Source organism: Vicia villosa, unplaced genomic scaffold, assembly GCF_029867415.1.
Source record: "Vicia villosa cultivar HV-30 ecotype Madison, WI unplaced genomic scaffold, Vvil1.0 ctg.000368F_1_1, whole genome shotgun sequence".
Lineage (NCBI taxonomy): Eukaryota > Viridiplantae > Streptophyta > Magnoliopsida > Fabales > Fabaceae > Vicia > Vicia villosa.
The window spans coordinates 1-17,851 of NW_026705169.1; the positions used below are offsets into that span (position 1 = coordinate 1).

The 17,851-nt window shown below is 35.5% G+C and overlaps 2 protein-coding genes across 4 annotated transcripts; both read left to right on the plus strand.

Moving 5' to 3' along the window:
* Window positions 1-2,596: 2,596 nt before the first annotated feature.
* LOC131627564 (uncharacterized) lies at window positions 2,597-5,349 on the plus strand. Its single transcript, XM_058898404.1, has 8 exons — window positions 2,597-2,610; window positions 3,527-3,661; window positions 3,756-4,006; window positions 4,090-4,138; window positions 4,218-4,612; window positions 4,699-4,747; window positions 4,849-4,936; window positions 5,210-5,349. The coding sequence occupies exons 1-5, from the start codon at window positions 2,597-2,599 to the stop codon at window positions 4,294-4,296; spliced, it is 528 nt and encodes a 175-aa protein (XP_058754387.1). The 3' UTR covers window positions 4,297-4,612; window positions 4,699-4,747; window positions 4,849-4,936; window positions 5,210-5,349.
* A 160-nt stretch (window positions 5,350-5,509) lies between these two features.
* LOC131627550 (acetyl-coenzyme A synthetase, chloroplastic/glyoxysomal-like) lies at window positions 5,510-7,042 on the plus strand. Of its 3 annotated transcripts, none has more exons than XR_009291494.1 (4): window positions 5,510-5,768; window positions 5,872-5,962; window positions 6,206-6,651; window positions 6,766-7,039. XR_009291494.1 is itself a non-coding variant. In XM_058898392.1 (3 exons), the coding sequence occupies exons 1-3, from the start codon at window positions 5,680-5,682 to the stop codon at window positions 6,353-6,355; spliced, it is 330 nt and encodes a 109-aa protein (XP_058754375.1). In that variant the 5' UTR covers window positions 5,510-5,679; the 3' UTR covers window positions 6,356-7,042. The 3 variants fall into 3 exon arrangements, 1 of the variants encoding a protein (XP_058754375.1); XR_009291493.1 differs by having other exon boundaries at window positions 6,763-7,038; XM_058898392.1 differs by having other exon boundaries at window positions 6,206-7,042.
* The last annotated feature ends 10,809 nt before the right edge of the window (window positions 7,043-17,851 follow it).

The window sequence follows — 17,851 nt, forward strand, 5'->3', positions numbered from 1 at the left end:
GTTCAAAATGTAATTTTTGTAGTGATAGTCATGCTCTTACCATATGGTGGTTTCTTTCCTGAGTTGTAAATCATCTGCTGCAGCTTTATCTTTTACAGCAAAGTCTAATTCAGTTGAGTTAACAACTTCGTTTGAATTCACATTGTTGTTACCATTAGTTTGTTCGGTTGATCCAAAAGGAGCAACAGGAATATCCTTAGTCCGAACATGGACAACCTTCTTTAAAGTTAGAAAATTTCATCTTAGCTTGCAAACGTTTAAACTGAGAACCCTCGAACTTAAACGGTTTGTCAGAGACATCAGTGGCCGCAATAGTACCGATATTTTCCTCCGTAGCCATGGAAGAACGTCTTAAAATTGTTGTTTTCAATTTTGAAAAATTGCCACAAAGAAAATTATCGGGATGAGTCGCGTACTAGGTCGCTTTCATTAAGAGGCTTTTCCGTATTGCCAATAATTATGCAATGTAGTCGAGTTTCGACGATGTCTCCAAGATACAATAACCCATTCAAAGTTATGTTTATCATTTGCATTGTAATGAATCGTTTGAAGAAATATACCTTCAGATGATGTTTAAAGCACTAGTTATATATAGAAATAATCCAATCATTGATGGCGCAATAAGCTACTCGAAAATAAAACAGAAAAATAGTTTGAGATGAAGAGAATGAGAGGGAGAAGAGAGACTCTGAAAGGTTCAGAAATCTGGAGTGAAAAACTGAGTTTGTGAAGCTTCTATTTATAGGCGTTGATCTGAACCAAATGAGAGGAAAATGTGGGAGAGAGTGGAACCGGCCAAGTCAAAACTAGCCGTTTTTCACTTGGTCAGCAAGTCACGCGTTTGACTCTTGGAAGGCAGGAAAACTAGTCAGAAAATAGGTTAAGACTTTTTTTTGTGGCGGACACGTCACCATTTTTGTAATTAATTAATATTAAATATTACTCCCTCCGTTTCTTTTAAAGTGTTGTTTTAGAAGAAATTTTTTGTTTCTATTTAAGTGTTGTTTTTATAGTTTAATGTTATAATTTGTCAATTATACTCTTACTTTTTCAATAACTCCACTTCACATTTTCCATAAAATTAATTATTTTCTCAATTAATTATTGAAAAAAGGGAGAGTGTATGATTGAATTTATCTACTATCAAGCAAATAAAAGAGAAGTCCAGCACGCTTCCTATTTTGCCCTTTCCTTTAAAAAAATTTCCAAAGTAAAAAGGTTACTTTTGTCTTTTCATAAACCAATAAATTTTCTACACTTCAATCAAACCATATGCTCCCACATGTTCTCACCTATTCATTCTATACACTTCTCACTCTCTCAACTATATCACTCACTCATTATATCAACCAATTATATTTTTGACTCAATTTATCTTAGCTTTATGAATAAAATATTTAATACAAATAGTTGAACCAATGAATATAATACTTTAAATGTTTTTATTTTCAAATGTCAAAATTTCTTCTTTTCTCACTAATCACTACCTGCAAAACACCTATTTTATTTTAGTTAAGATTATATTTATTTGAAACACAAAATTCTTATTTTCAAATGTCAATATTTCTATTTTCTCACTAGAAACTATCATTAAAATACATATTTTATTTTAATTAACAATTGTTTTTATTTGAGACACAAAATTTTTATTTTCAAATGTCAAAATTTTATTTTTTTCACGGGACACTATCAATAAAATATCTACATGTTTATTTAAATAAAATCTATATACTATTAAATAAATTTGTAACGGGACACGATCAATTGATTAACAATTGTTTTTATTTGAGAAATAAAATTCTTATTTTCAAATGTCAAATTTTTTATTTTTTTCACGGGGCACTATCAATAAAATATCTACATGTTTATTTAAATAAAATCTAAGTCGTATTAAATAAATTTGTAACAGGACACGATCAATTAAATTCACGAATATTTTTTTTTTATAAATATTGCTTTCAATATAAAACCACCATACAAAATTATTTTAACATATGCAAATGGATGAATATCATTATCCTTTATACAATTATATTTATCATTTAATATTATAAATATCTAAACAAATTATATATATAAATATATAATATCAAATAAATGTACCCGTGCGGCAGCACGGGTGATTTACTAGTTTGGAAAGAGAAAATAAAAGAGGATATAATAGGAAAAACAATTCATTATCTTGATTGATACTAAAACGACACTTAAAAAAAACGGAAGAAGTAGTTAATTTCCACTATTTTTAATTAATTAATAATAATTAATTTCCACCGAATTAATTAGTTAACAATAATTAATTTTCATCAATCCAGCCACACGGATGGTGGTGGCGGGCGCACGCGTGTTATGGTGTGTGTTCTAAATTGAGTACACTTGAGGCCCAATCTAATTTTTTTCACTTGAAATCCAATTTGTCCACTTCAAATATATAAACACTACTTAAATGTGGGACTTAATGAACCTTTTCAAATTCACCGATAAACATTCTAGCTCACACTGGTTTATATTTACTGCCAATTTAATATCAATGAATTCTTGCAAGTCTCCACTCCAAGGTTTCATCATTCCAAGAGTTCAAATAATTTGAAATTACGTGATGCCGCACGTTAGGTAAAAGCTAGCATTCTTATATTTTAAAAATCACGGTAGAATGACCCATAAACACAAGGTGGCTGTAACCCAGCGAAGTGACCAAACATATACTTAGTTGAGTTGGATTTTTATGCAATTTTCACATGGAGGGCTCACACATTTAGGATAGCCTTTTCTCTCTACGGTACCCACCTCCTTTCTTATATGTAATTTACCAGTAAGAAACCCGTGGGTTCGCACGAGTTCTGGTACGGGACGCGCATTTATTTCAGATGTATATTTTTTAATAGAAAAATGTTTGGTATCCGTGAAAAAATAATAACTGAATGTATAGAAAAATGTCTGGTATCTATGAAAAAAATAATAATTGAATGTATAGAAAAATGTCAGGTACATGTGAAAAAAATAATAATTAAAGGTATAGAAAAATGTCTGATACCCGTAAAAAAATAATAATTGAATGTATAGAAAAATGTCTGGTACCCGTGAAAAAAATAATAATTAAATGTATAGAAAAATGTCTGGTACCCGTAAAAATTTATAATTGAATGTATAGAAAAATGTCGGATATCCGTGAAAAATATAATAATTGAATATATAGAAAAATGTCTGATACCCGTAAAAAAATAATAATTGAATGTATAGAAAAATATTTGGTAACTTTTAGATCTATAAGATTTTTTAATACAACAAATAATTTTGTTATTAAATATGTTATTAAGGATGTTAGATGAGTTTTTAGATAATGTTTATCTATTTCCAATAAAAAATTCATAGCCTCATGTAAAATGAATGAAGCAAAAGCATTAGATAGAGTATAGGCATAGTTGATTTGAAAGAAAATGAATTTATCTATCATATAAGAAAAGTCTACCATTTGGGACTTTCTTAGGCTATCCACATCAACAACTCTTCTATGGTTGATCCACATCAGCTTTGGTGGTTACTACAGAATTTTTGATCCTTCAACTGCCTGGTGGGCTGCGGCAGTTATTCCTGTGGAAGTTTCACCCTCACAGCTTCTCATGCTATTGCAGTTACAGATTCTTTACTCTCTCTGCCCATCCACGTTCCAAACCCCTGTTACCCAAATCATTGTAATTTATTTCCCTTTTCCACTTCCAATCTTTCCTATATTCATGCAATTGAAATAATGCTTTCAGAATCGTTTCAATCCACCCATTAATCTTCTCAATTGAAGTAACCCTAACATTAGATGGCAGCTCCTTCAACACCAACAATCACATAGAAATATTGAAAGCAATTGAAGTTGTCGAACGAGATTCCTTCGCCATTGCTCAGAGCTTCACCTCCGTCTTCGAAGCACTCCGATTGTCCCTCTCTCAATCCACCGACACCTCATATCATCATATTCAATGCTTCACCGACGCCGCCGGTCATCTTCAAGAATCCGGTACTCATTCCCCTTTTTTTCTCAAATATAACGCTCAGAGTAATAATAATAATAATCATGATCTGTTTGTGGTTTGATTTCAGTGCTTGATGCAGCAACTAAAGGGAATCGATATATAAATTCGTGTCTCAAGTAAGTTTTTATACGTGTTTTTGATAATTTTCTCAGAAAGTTGAATGAATTAGATAAAGTTTGATGCTTAATGATGCAGATTGAATGAGGAAATGAAGAGCGTTGATAGTCTAGCATCCCAATTGTATCCATTCACTTTGATCTTTGCTAATTGTTAACTTAATTTGTTTTTACTGTTTTTGTTTATGCTACCTGGAAGGTTAAGCATAGATGTCATTTACAAGTCACAAATAGGGTACCAACCAAAATATCTGATACGACGACATTACCGTGGATCCGACGTTTTCATCGGTTTTATAGAGATGTGCGATTTTCCGGTGGTAGATCAATTGTGCTGCGTTTCCGGTGGCGAGTTTGGTGGTGTCGGGTTCGATATGGTTGAAGCACTCCGATTGTCCCTCTCCCAATCCACCGACACCTCACTACATCATATTCAATGCTTCACCGATGCCGTCGGTCATCTTCAAGAATCCGGTACTCATTCCCCTTTTTTTCTCAAATATAATGCTTAGAATAATAATAATAATAATAATTATGATCTGTTTGTGGTTTGGTTTCAGTGCTTGATGCAGCAACTAAAGGGAATCGATATATAAATTTGGGTCTCAAGTAAGTTTTTATACGTGTTTTTGAAGGTTTGATTCACCATCACTTTATCTGCTACACGTCTTTTATTTATTTTCTTTTACATTTGTCATATAAACTAATAGTGAACGGCAGAAGCATAACTTTAATGAGTGGATGTAGCATCTTTTACAAAACTGAAATGCGTCGTATATGTTGTCTTTGAATCAGCGGGTATGTTTTGGTTTTCCTAACTTTCATCGGAGTGGAAATTGACAATTACATTATGGTATTTCTGTGATAATTTGGTTTAGAGTGTTGAGGTAATGCTTAGATCTTATTATCTTATGGTATCAACTATCATTCTACAAAATCTTTCACTATGAATTTGAGCGAAACTGAATCGTGAATGTTGTTTGGTTATGCTTTTTTTTCTTTTCTTTCTGATATCAAATTTGATTACGTACTTTCATTTTTCGTTTTGGTTATGGTGTTGTTTGGCTGCAGTGAAAGAGAGTATCAGAGAGGAGACAAGATTGCGTGGTACGCTGATGGTGATAAGATTGTGAGGTACATAATGTTTGAGGTATTGATGTGGAGTCTACATATTATCGCGAATTGCAAAATTGCAAAGGAGGAGCGCAGAGCAGCCGTTGGGTTTCGATTGAAAAAAGGGAAAACTGGCCTTCTCAGGCTAATTTGAACATGAATGAGCCAGCCATACATGGTAATTGTGATGTTCTTTGCAGAAGTACAAATATTGTAACGTTAACTTCTTAGTCACTAAATTTTCTGTGTCGCTACTAGGATTGCTGCCTGGTGAATTTGCTGACGATTTTGACAACTGGAAATCAGCTGTTCAAAACTATTGGTCACTCCTTTGACCTCTAAGATTTTCTGATCATCCAAAGAGGGTTGGTGATAAGGACTTCGTCACCTTACAACATACAACATGTTCAGAAATACTCTAGACATGAATGCTAATTTCGGTGGCTTTAACTGTGCATTATTACACTGCAACAACATTTAAGTATGCATTTGATTACAAACCATCTGATGTCTACTGGTAACTTCGAAAGCTCATCTTGCATAATTTTTTATCTTTGAAGTGTTCTTGGTGAAAACAGGATCAGTATTCTTATTTAATAACCCCTATTCCCTGATTATAGGTGCACAGCGGATTGTGGTTGGATTACTGGGCACAGCTATGTCACTTATGGACCCATACTCAATGGTGCAACTGTTGTTCTGTATGAAGGGGTAATAATTTTGAAACATAGTGCAAAATTTTAATTCCCTCAAGCTAAGCTTTATAGATAATTTTTTTGACTTGCCTACATATTTTAGAAAGATTGATATTATGGGGTTTTTGAAAAAATTAATAGTGATTTCCACCAACATCATTCTATTAATTTGGCAATTTGAGTTAATGGATAAATTTTTTTTAAGAGTCATGGAATTGCAAAGAAATATTTTGCTCTGAATCTGATACTATGAATGCAGGCTCCCAATTATCCTGATGCTGGGCGTAGTTGGAACATTATTGATAAATTTAAAGTATCAATATTCTACACTGCCCCTACATTGGTGCGGTCCCTCATGCAATATGGTGATGAGGTAAGATACATCTATGCTTACTCGATACCTTCCTGAAAAATTATTTGTAATGGTGAAAAAATGCTCTTACACATGGAAAAGAATTGAAAGTAAAACATTGCAGAAGAATGTATACAATATCAAACAGGACTGGAAGCATCATTAGTATAATTAGTGGTTCCTTAAGCCTTTCTTGCCCCTTCTGTTCCACCCCACATGTATGATGCAAGCAGCAGGGTTCTCCCTTTTCCCATTTGTGTTGCTTTACGCATATGGAACCTTGAAGATATTCAGTAGTTTGGGTCAATAATCTCTCTTATTACTACTTCCATTTATGGGATCAGGCCGTTTCGGTAAAATCATCTCTTTTGCCTCTTGAGTTGTATGTATAGACATAGTAGTCATTTAAGAGATTATATTTCCCTAACATACATTATCTTTCTTGATGACATATTTGCTTGCAGCAGGTCCTTTGGGACTGGTGTGAAGAGCTTCACATACGGCAGGTTATGTTATTTAGACACCGGTTAGCTTGATGTATACGGCTGCTGAGATAATGTGACGGTCATTGAATCCGAATGGAATCGTCCCTGTTTCGAATAATGTCTGAACTGAGTGTATGTGTTTATGAGTTTTATATGAGTTTTTCCTTTGGAATGTATCAGTTGTATATGTATGTTTTTGACTTGTGCATAGAATCTTTGCACTGATTTTGGACAGTTTAGTATATTTGGATATTTTCGAGAATGAATTGAGTTGCTTTAGGATTGAATTGGTGAAATAAGTTTGATGTTTTGTTCTCTTATAAATGAATGAATAGGATTTACGATGTATCTTTGGTAAATTGTGTAGATTAAAGTGATATTGACATGGTCTTTATGATTTCGATATGATGTTGATATGGTTTTGTTTATAATAGTGCAGAGCGGTTCAGCTGGGTCTGGAAATAACGCCAGCATTTGGCTGTGATATGCAGATATTGATTTGGAAAATGTTAAGGAGAACATACTCTCATTACCGAAATATTCTAACTTTTGCATGATAGATACCATAACTCTGTATCAGTATTCATACTTAGCATTCTAAATTCTGCAATGAACCATATGCCAGAAGAACACAACCTAAAATGTCGATGTGGTACATTTAATTTCCACAAGAACCAAGATGTGGTTGGTCCAAATATTAAGAGACTTGGGCTCCATAAACAAGAGTTCTTGGGTTATGGCTCAATTATGTCTTGCAACGCGGTGTCGAGCACCTTACTCTCGATGTAGGCTCATCCGGGGTCGAGAATATAGTTTTATCTGGGTTGAGTATAGTTTTTCTGCGGTTGAACTTCCATTGCTCAAAACTCTTAATTTACAATTTATTACTTTTCTTAAGGATCTAGATTTTATGTTGCTTTTAGATGGATGTCCAATTCTTGAGAAGTTATTCATATCTGATGTGTTTTATGACTGCCAAGAGGACTCTATAGTAAGCTCAAATAAATAGAAAAACTTTAGGTTAAGTAACTTAATTGTAGCAGATGTTGATTTCTCTTATTTTCATTTTCCATTCCAAGCACTTCAGAGTGTACGGACTCTCTATTGAAATTGCTGAGGTTTGATTACTATATGATAGAAAATCTCCATTTGTTTTCTGTTCGGTGTTTTTCATGATTTTTCTGATACTTTGTTCTCACTTTTTTACATTTTAGGAGTATGTTAGAATTGATGTCATTCATATCTTCATATTTCAACCTACTTGAACATTACCTTGAGAGGAATAAAAATATATTGTATGAGACCACTTTAGTATTTTAATCAATAAAATATATTGAAAGAGACCCCGGTAATTTATCTTACTTTTTAATATTTTAGTATATATTATATAATATATTTATTTTAATTATGTAGATTCCCGTGGTTAATTTATTTATATAATATTAAATTTTTATTTACATTATATTAAATAAAAAATATAAGTATTTCATATATAATAATGCTTTATTCCACATGACTCTTATTAAAATGAGTGAAATTTGATGCATCTTAGTTGAAGTAAATGCTTTCTTTTTCCTGTTGTCATACTTAATATTTCAAGTAGTGAAAGAGGCGTTGAATATTTGAAGGCAATATTAAATTTCTGATCAAAATATTAACTGTATTGAATATTAACGGAAACATGAAGTTACTGATAAAATATGGAATGTTAACGTGAGCATAAAGTTACTGATCAAAATATTGAATATTAACGAAAAGACGAAGTTATTGATCAAACTATTGAATATTAACGGGAAAACAAAGTTATTGATCAAACTATATTGAATATTAACGGGAACATGAAGTTATTAATCAAAATATTGAATATTAACGAAAAAATATTGAATATTAACGTGAGTATAAAATTACAGAGCAAAGTATATAATATTAACGGGAACATGGAGTTACTGCTAACAATATTGAATAATAACCGAAACATGGCGTTATTAATCAAACAATTGAATATTAACAAGAACAAATTTGGAATATTAACGGAAACACAAAGTTAGTGAACAAAATAATGAATATTGACGGGAACATGAAGTTATTGATCAAAATATTTAATTTTAACGAGAACATGAAGTTACTGAACAAAATATTGAATATCAACGAGAACACGAAGTTACTGATCAAAATATTTAATATTAAGGGGAACATGAAGTTATTGGTCAAAATATTGAATATTAACAGGAAATGAAGTTTATTGATGAAAATATTGAATATTACTGGGAACACAGAGTTACTGAACAAAATATTGAATATTAACGGGAGCACGGAGTTATTGATTAAAATATTAAATAATAACGGGAGCACAAAGTTAATGATAAATTTTTTGAATATTATCGGAAACATTAAGTTACTGATCCAAATTTTGAAAATTAACAGGAACAAATTTTGAATATTAACGGGAACACGAAGTTACTGATCAAAATAATAAATGTTGACGGGACACGGAGTTATTGACAAAATATTGAATATTAACAGGAACACGAAGTTACTGATAATTCTTTTAATATTAACAGAAACATTAAGTTACTGATAATTTTTTTGAATATTAACGAAACGAATTCGGAATATTAACGGGAACACGAATTTATTGATCAAAATAATGAATATTAACAGGAACACAAAGTTACTGATCAAAATAATGAATATTAACAAGAATATGAAGTTACTGATCAAAATATTGAATATTAACGGGAAGAAATGTGAAATATTAACGGGAATACGAAGTTACTGGTCAAAGTATTTTTCTATTAATTATGTATTTTGAATGAATCATTATTATAAATGGAGTTTGCAGTGGTTTCTCATTGGCCTACAAGAGAGAGCTGATAGTTTGAGATTGGGCCGGTAGTTTATAGTTATAATTGAGCCAAAATAATTAATTTTCTCCTTAGCAGCCAAAAATAATCGATTCTCCTTAGCTGATAGTTTGAAATTGGGCTAATAGTTTGTAGTTTAATCAATTATATTAAATAGTTATCACTAATTGAATTATATAACTTGATTGAATATTTCTTCATTATAATTTGTGAATTTGCGATTTTAAAACTTTTCCTTCGTTATAATTTGTTAAATAAAATATTACTATTTTTATAACTTTTTCAATTTTACCCAAAACTTAATTTTTTACTAATATCTTTTATTTTTCCCAATCACAATGCGCGAAAACGACGGGTACCCGTGCGAACGCACGGGTAAGACACTAGTTAATAGTAAAAAAATGATATATGTGAAAGGGCTCATAAGTGCATTAATTACATGAGTGAAAGCAAATATTATAAAATTGTTAACAAATAGTATTATTATTATATTATTATATTAAAGTATTAAATTTTGGATATAAGTATTTATATTATTATATTAAAGTATTAAATTTTGGATATAAGTATTTATATCATGTGTGTCATACCCCAAATTTGTCCTACCCTTATTCATCTGGCTTATAATTCACATGCATACACCATTTAGGTCATAATACGACTCATGCATTCATATCATTGGTATTAATCAGAGACTAGCAATGGATATCTTTTATGGCAGAGGATTCCCTACCAAATGTGTGGATCTGAGGTGTAATCATGTGGCTCTATGTTCATTAAAGTCCTCCTGGATTGGGGTGTCTCTCTGCTTCAAATCAGGGCATTGATTGAAGAGTGCAAACTTGCAAACCGTCTGGTTCTTTAAATCAAGGATTCTTTGACCAAAGTCAACCAGTTGACTTTTCGGTCAACATTTAATCAGGGAGGGATTTCATGAATGAGAAGCTTTCATATTGACTATATGGACACATTCATTCGACCGGATTTGACTGGAGGAGATTTAATCAAGAATTTCATCAATAGTCGGAAAAATCAGAACAGTTGACTTTTGGGTCAAAATCAGAAGAATTACTCAAATATTGACTTTTGGTGGAAAATCGGTCAAGAAAAGTCAAAGAATGGATAAAATCAGGAGTTTGACAAAAGTTGCCAAAAATAGAGAAAAATCAAAAATGAAGTTTTCATACTTAGAAAAATTTTGGCCTTTAAAAGCTTGATGATCAGCCTACTTCACAGCATAATTACACGTGGCAAATGACATTTTCTGGAAAAGTTCCCAACATCAAAGTTGTTCCTCTCATGGAGGAGAACAACTTTGTAGTTGGACACTTTTTCATTTGATTCTTGGTTGAAGAGTTATTGAAGTTTTAAGTTGAAGTTTTTCATCTGAATCAAGTCATAAAGCTGGGCAAATATCTGGACACGCGTAAGCATTATGTCAAACACATGGCGTGCCATATTGGAATCAATTTCTTGAGCTATACAGATGTCCCATGAACCCAAACTTGGTATGGTTCTACTCTCCTCCGTGCCCTTTACACAATAAAACAAGAATTAATCCATTTGGATGAGTATTGAACCAAGTATGAGTCTTCAAAGTCGTGCCCTCGCAAAGCTCATATCACACATTCAGTCAAGCCAGGATTCCAGGTCACGCTCGTCATTATAACAAACACGTGGTGGGCGGAGTTTGGATTTGATTTTCAGATTCCATGAGTTCCCATATGGACCAAACTTGATTCTAAGTCACTCCCTGCAATACCCTCTTTCAAACAAGCCGCGGGGTGCTCCAAATGGATGTATATTGGGCAAGATATGGATCCTCAAAGTCTTGTTCTAGCCATGTCATGTTTTTCCCTAAGAACAATATCTAAGTCCAAGTCATACGCGCGTAGGCCCATGCAATATACATACACCATCACCTTACTACAAGGCCATGCACAATGCTACACTGTAGCTCACCCACACTATAACTCCCATACACCTCATGCACCATATAAAAACAAAAACTCTTCACAACTCACAGACTCTCGGATTCTCTCACTTTCAAAAAACCCTCTCCTCACTTTCTTCCTTCCCTCTCTCGGTTCTCCCTTTCCACCCTCTTTCAAAAGTTTGTTACAAAGTGTAACAAACTTCAACCACCACCATAACTGAATCCTCCACCCTTCTCCTCCACCTTAACCAACCTGCAGCGCCATCATCACACCACAACCATCACTCTCATCTTCCTCCTTCTTCTACCAGCCATAACCGTCACTCTCATCCTCCTCCTTCAACCTTCTCCGATCACCATCACCATCAACACCATTGCACCTCTCTTGTCTTCATCTTCATCAGCTCCGAAATCTCCGGTTTCGTTTCCTCAAGTGCTATAATTCTTCGCTCATCGTCCACATCAAGATCTGGTTTCCATTGGTAGTAGATCCCAAAGGTTGCGGGAGTTTTCCGAAGAATCATTGCGAGATTTGTCAAAGAGGTAAGCCTTATTCTCTTACAACATTCTAGCAATATGCTTTGGCTCATGTAGTGTATCTAGAACCTTCTTGCTCGTAGTGATGCGTGACGCCATGTGAATTCGTGAGTTTTTGAAATATTGATTCTGTTAGTTCGAAATGCTGTTGATTTACGTGTTTGATTCTTGTGTTTAAGTTCTCTGAATTCTTAGAAGGATATCGATACATGTGGAACGTATTTCTGTGAAGTTTGTTATTCTAGGGCTTTAGTTTTGCTTCGGTTAGCACGATAGGATGAGAGTTGAGGAAAACTAGCGCCGGATTCGTGTTCTACACAAAAAACCGAGTGGAACCGTGGTGGATTTATAATTTTCTGGGTGGTTTGAGTTGAGTCCGGCGAAGGTTTTGATCGGAGGAGATGACCGGAGTGTAGCTCCGGCATCTGAGTTTGTTCCATTCAGTTCTAGGGCTGCTCGCGTGGCGCGTGGCTATTGGTTAGCCCCTCCCATTTTCTTGGCTGCAGCTCTTTATTTTGGTTTACTTGCAATTAATTGGTTGTTTGCGTGTTATTTTCTGATTGGCTCACGAATTAATCTTGTCCTATATGATTTAAGTGAGTCTTTGCCCAATTGATATCATGTCATGTTACACTAAAACACCACATGCTGATATAAGAATAAATACTGACTAATAAAATGAAATGAAAATGGAAATGAATGTGAGATGCAACGATGGGCCATACACAACTGGGCCTGGATTTTTCTTGGATTTGCAACCCCGCTACTGGTGTACACCACCATATAATGACATTGGGCCTGAGCTCCTTGCTTCTCAAACCCCTGTAATCAGGCCCGGTTTTAGCCTATAACATAGTTTTGGTTCACATTGAAATTACTGACACACCTCCCTCCTGTTTAGATTCCAATTTTATTTTAATTTTGTTTGCTTCTAACTTTTGCTTCATAAATCTTTTTTAACTCAAAAAAAAAAAATGGTTTTAGGTATTTTAGAGTGTGTAAATAATAGTCACGATTTTTGTTATTGTTTCTAATTGTTTTGGTCCTCTTAATGAATCTTTTTCTTCACAATATATTTGAATTCCCTTTGATTAATACTTCTTTGTAAATAATTCTCTAATAGACTTAGGAATTGATTTTTAGTCTCGATTTTTTTGTATAGAATTAATAGATGTATGTGTGCTTGTGAATATCGTTTGTTTGCTATAGTTCTCAATTTCATTTGTCGCATATTGATTTTCCTTTGCTTATTCCATGTATAATTGTATAGTTTATCATTTTAATTCCCATGTTAGACAACTTAGATTAGATTTAGAAATAGTTCCCTTCCTTCATTCTTTTTCTTTTCAACTTTTAAAATGCTTAATAAATATCGATGAAGATCATACCGTTACTATATTTCATAGTAGGAAGGAAATGATTGGGGTGTAGGCCCCGATGTATGTTCTTTCCTACTTAGCGGAGAAGAAATGATTGGAGTGTGAAGCTTCGATGTATTTCTTGACCGTTGTTTAGAGAAACGATCGTGGTGTAGGCCTCGATGTGCATTCTCTAAATATTCACAAAAAACTCTTTTTGTATCTCCTTTACTTAGCGGAGAAGAAATGATTGAGGTGTGAAACCTCGATGTATTTCTTAACCGTTATTTAGAGAAACGATTGTGGCGTAGGCCTCGATGTGCGTTCTCTAAATATGCAAAACAAAACTCTTTTTGGTATGATCTGAGTCACAAATAAATTCCCTTAAAAAACACCAACTAAAAACACTTAAAACACTAATAAATGTTCAGACTTAAAACAAAAGTGAGGAAGTGATGCGAGACCTTGTAGTGGGTTCTCGTCATCATGGAATCACCCTTAAAAGATACAAACCAATCTCTTTTTCTCTTTTCTTAAGGGCAAGTTATCTCCGCTCCATTGCATCCTAGGCGATCCCTTATGCAAGAGCGTGAGCGTTAACGCCGCCCAACTAAAAAACACAAAAACAAACAGAAAATCTTTAGCCGAGCTACGGTAACTCTGATTCCTGAAAAGGATACGTAGGCAGCGGGGTAGGGCCCGTGCGAGTACAATTCTTTCTTTTCCCTACATTTTGCATTCATTCGCATTTAGACATAGACATAGTTAGACACCCTTTAGATAGAAACAAACATAGGTGGATACCATCGAGTACGATGGGCGTGAGGGGTGCTAATACCTTCCCCTCGCGCAACCGACTCCCGTACCTTGATTCTCTGGTCGCAAGACCCTGTTCCTTTTGTTAGGTTTTCTGATATTCCTTTCCCTTATGGGATAAATATATTGGTGGCGACTCTGTTCATTTTTCGCGAGCGTGCGACAGCTGGCGACTCTGCTGGGGATGTTGCTAGACCTGTTGCTGGTCCATCCTTAGCGAGTCGATCCTAGCCTGCGTTTGTTTGTTTATTTACTGGGTGTTTAGTTGTTTTTATGTCTATACCTTGTATATATGTTTGCATGTTTATTTTTCTGCTTACATATCATGTTTATTTCTGTTTGCACATCATGCATATGGATTATATTCTGTGTTCCTTGGGGTCTTCTGTTCTGTTTTGCAGGTTGGGTGGGATGTTCTATGAGGTAAAAGGTCCATTACCCAGACCGAGCATACACTTAGTTTAGCGTGGATAGTTATGTTGGCTCTCGTGGCGCTTGGCACGTAGAGTTGGCATAACATACCACAACCAGGAGAGAACTCGGTGGGGCGATCTCTGTCCGGCATGCTTATGGCCGTAGGCAGGCGCTCTCATTGTTTGTTCGAAATTCCTGGCGACCATTAGGGACCACTTGTCCGTGTCTAGGTTCACCTGTGAGTGGGGAGGGATATACATGACAGGTACCGTTGGTGACTATTGTTCTTATGGCTGTGTGGCACCTATGCCGAACCTTTGACCTTATGACGTGTGATTCTGCTCAGAGACGACACAACAACTCTCTCATATTGGGAGAATCTCCATTGCATCATTTTCATCATGGCATGTTTATTTTCCAAAGAAAAAAGAAGAAAAGATGTAATAAAAAAAAAGAGAAAAAGGAAAAAAGAAAATAGTATTATTTCTCATATGCATGCCATTTTTCAGGGTATCCGAGGTTATTACTCTTCACCCAGGATGGCTAACAACGTGACCGCTACCAGAGAAGCTACAAGGCGTACTCACACTTACAGTTTCCATCGCGAAGGCTTGATTCAGTTGGGGCAATTGGGTGGATTGATCACTGGTCATAATAAAACTGTGTTCACTGAGAATTATGGAAGCATCTTGACTCTTTTGGACTCACACGTCGACGAATGGGGCTTATCTACTCTTCTCCAGTTCTATGATCCTGACTTGCGTTGTTTCACCTTCTCAGGCTATCAGTTGGCTCCCACTCTCGAAGAGTACTCTCACTTTCTCAATATCAAGGTTCAACACAAGGTTCCTTTCGTTTGTGTCCCAGAGAAACCGGATTTGGACAATATTGCCAACGCTCTTTATTTGAGCATAGAAGACGTTCTTGGGAATTGGAAGAAGAATGGTAACACTCATGGTTTCTATATGAGTTTCTTGGTTGAGAAGGCCCAAGAGTTGGCCAACAAAAAGTTGTGGGAAGCTTTCAACGCCCTTCTGGCCGTTTTGATCTATGGGATCGTGATGTTCCCTAACATTCACAAGTTCGTTGATCTGGCCGCTATATGTCTTTTTGTGGATAAGAATCCGGTCCCTACTTTGCTAGCCGATACGTACTATTCCATTCACTCTCGATATGGGAAAGGAGGAGCCATAAGAAATTGTTTGCCGTTGTTATACACCTGGTTTAAGTCCCACCTACCTACAAGTGGTCCTTTCGTTACTTCTACTCAGAAATGGCATCAAAGGATCATGGGGCTTACTGGAAATGACATTGTCTGGTGTCCCACTGGAATGGACGTGGAGAAAGTTATAACTAGCTGTGGTACTTTTGACAACGTTCCTCTCATAGGAACAAAAGGTGTTATCAATTATAATCCTAAGCTAGCGTTGCGTCAGTTGGGTTTTGCACTTGAAGACAAGCCTGTAGACAAAGAGATATTCGAATCCGTTTGCTTTGAAAAGGGAACCAATCCAAAGGGGCTAGAAAAAGTGCTGAGTGCCTGGAATGACATCCATACAAGTAATCAGATTTCTCTGGGTGAAAAGAATGCCGTTGCCAAACAAGCCTACACAGATTGGGTTGAAAATAGAGTTAAAGATCGCCTGTTGCCTTTCCCGAAGGTTAACCCATTGTACGAGCAACCACCTAAGATTCTAATTGCCACCGTGCCTGCTGAGAATCGTATCCAGGTAGATATGGAAAGCACCCAATTGCACGAAAAGAAGTCAGATGCGCAACCGAAACATTGTCTTGTGGACCAGAAAAAGGTTGAGTTGACACACGAAGCCAAAATGCTGAAGGGAGGATCTTCCAGAGTTCAAAAGAGGGCTAGAACGGAAAAAGGTGAAAGAGATACTACTGTTATTGTCGAGGATCATCAGAAGATCCTAAAAAGGGCCATGAAAGAGGCAGAAGAGAAACTCAAGCGAGAGTACCGAGAAGACTTGAAAGCTTATAAGCTCAAGATAGAAAGGGATGCTAGAGTTGAAGTGAAGAATCTGAAAAAGAAACTGGAAGAAGAGACCACTAAAAGAATGGCAATTGAGACTCAACTGAAAGGAAGTCACCTCCGCAATACTCGACTAACAGAAGAAAATGCCAAGCTCAGAGATCGAATGATGGAGGACATATCTGAGAAAGATTATCTCCCAGAATGCAAAGGATGTGACGAACTCAGGGAGTGCTGCAAGAAGCTGGATGGGCATTTGTTTCGCAAAGATGAGGTGATCCAAAGCCTTCTTAAAGGAAGAGATCGAGAAGCAACCAAGAAACTGTTTGATGAAACTAAGAAGTGGAGCGATGAGCACTTCAGACAAGGAGGACCTCTGTTTTATATTCAGATGGATTGATGTTTGAGTCTGTATGTTTCGACCACCACCAGACTTGTTGGATGGGGTCTTTTATTTCCCTTGCTGAACTATCTTGTCAATGTATGGCTTGCCCAAGTTTAAATTTCTGTTATGAATAAAAAGAACTAGTTTCTCTTGATACTTATCTTTTGTCACATTGTTAGCTATTCTGGATCAATATTAAACCTTGGATACTCTGAAAATGGCACATCACGTCATACGCACACATGCACTCATACATTCACATTATCACATTGCATTTTTCAGGTTATTGTACAAGAAACTAATTGGGGTCCCTTTCAGCAACAGATTTCTTTTCCGACGACGAAGCTGACTTTCTTACATCCTTACCGTACCCGGAGCAACGAGAGACTCATGGATCAATTTGAGCAGAACCAAGCTGCCCTCCGTAGGGATATGGATGTTATGGGGGAGAGAATGGCCCAACTTATGGAGACTCTCCATGCCGTTGTTCAAGGACAGGATGAACTCAGAAAGAGTGTCGCTAGTTTGGTCAAAGATACTCCTACCAATTCTGCTGACGGAGGGGTGAAAACTAAAGAGACTCCTATTAATGAGACACTTAAAGTGGTGGACGACCACCATGAGGTTATTGATCTTGAACATGATCTCACTGCTGAGTTGACCGAGACTGCTAAGATGTACCAAGCTCTTGAAGAACGCCTTAAAGCCGTTGAGGTTGCTAAAACTTCGAGTTTTAACACTGCTGCTATGTGCTTGGTACCTGGGATT

Coding starts and splice junctions, on each gene's coding strand:
- LOC131627564 (XM_058898404.1), top strand. Junction 4,007..4,089: donor CGGTCATCTTCAAGAATCCG/GTACTCATTCCC, acceptor GTTTGATTTCAG/TGCTTGATGCAGCAACTAAA. Junction 4,139..4,217: donor TATATAAATTCGTGTCTCAA/GTAAGTTTTTAT, acceptor TTAATGATGCAG/ATTGAATGAGGAAATGAAGA.
- LOC131627550 (XM_058898392.1), top strand. CDS start 5,680: ATGCTAATTTCGGTGGCTTTAACTGTGCATTATTACACTGCAACAACA. Junction 5,769..5,871: donor AAACCATCTGATGTCTACTG/GTAACTTCGAAA, acceptor CCCTGATTATAG/GTGCACAGCGGATTGTGGTT. Junction 5,963..6,205: donor CTGTTGTTCTGTATGAAGGG/GTAATAATTTTG, acceptor CTATGAATGCAG/GCTCCCAATTATCCTGATGC.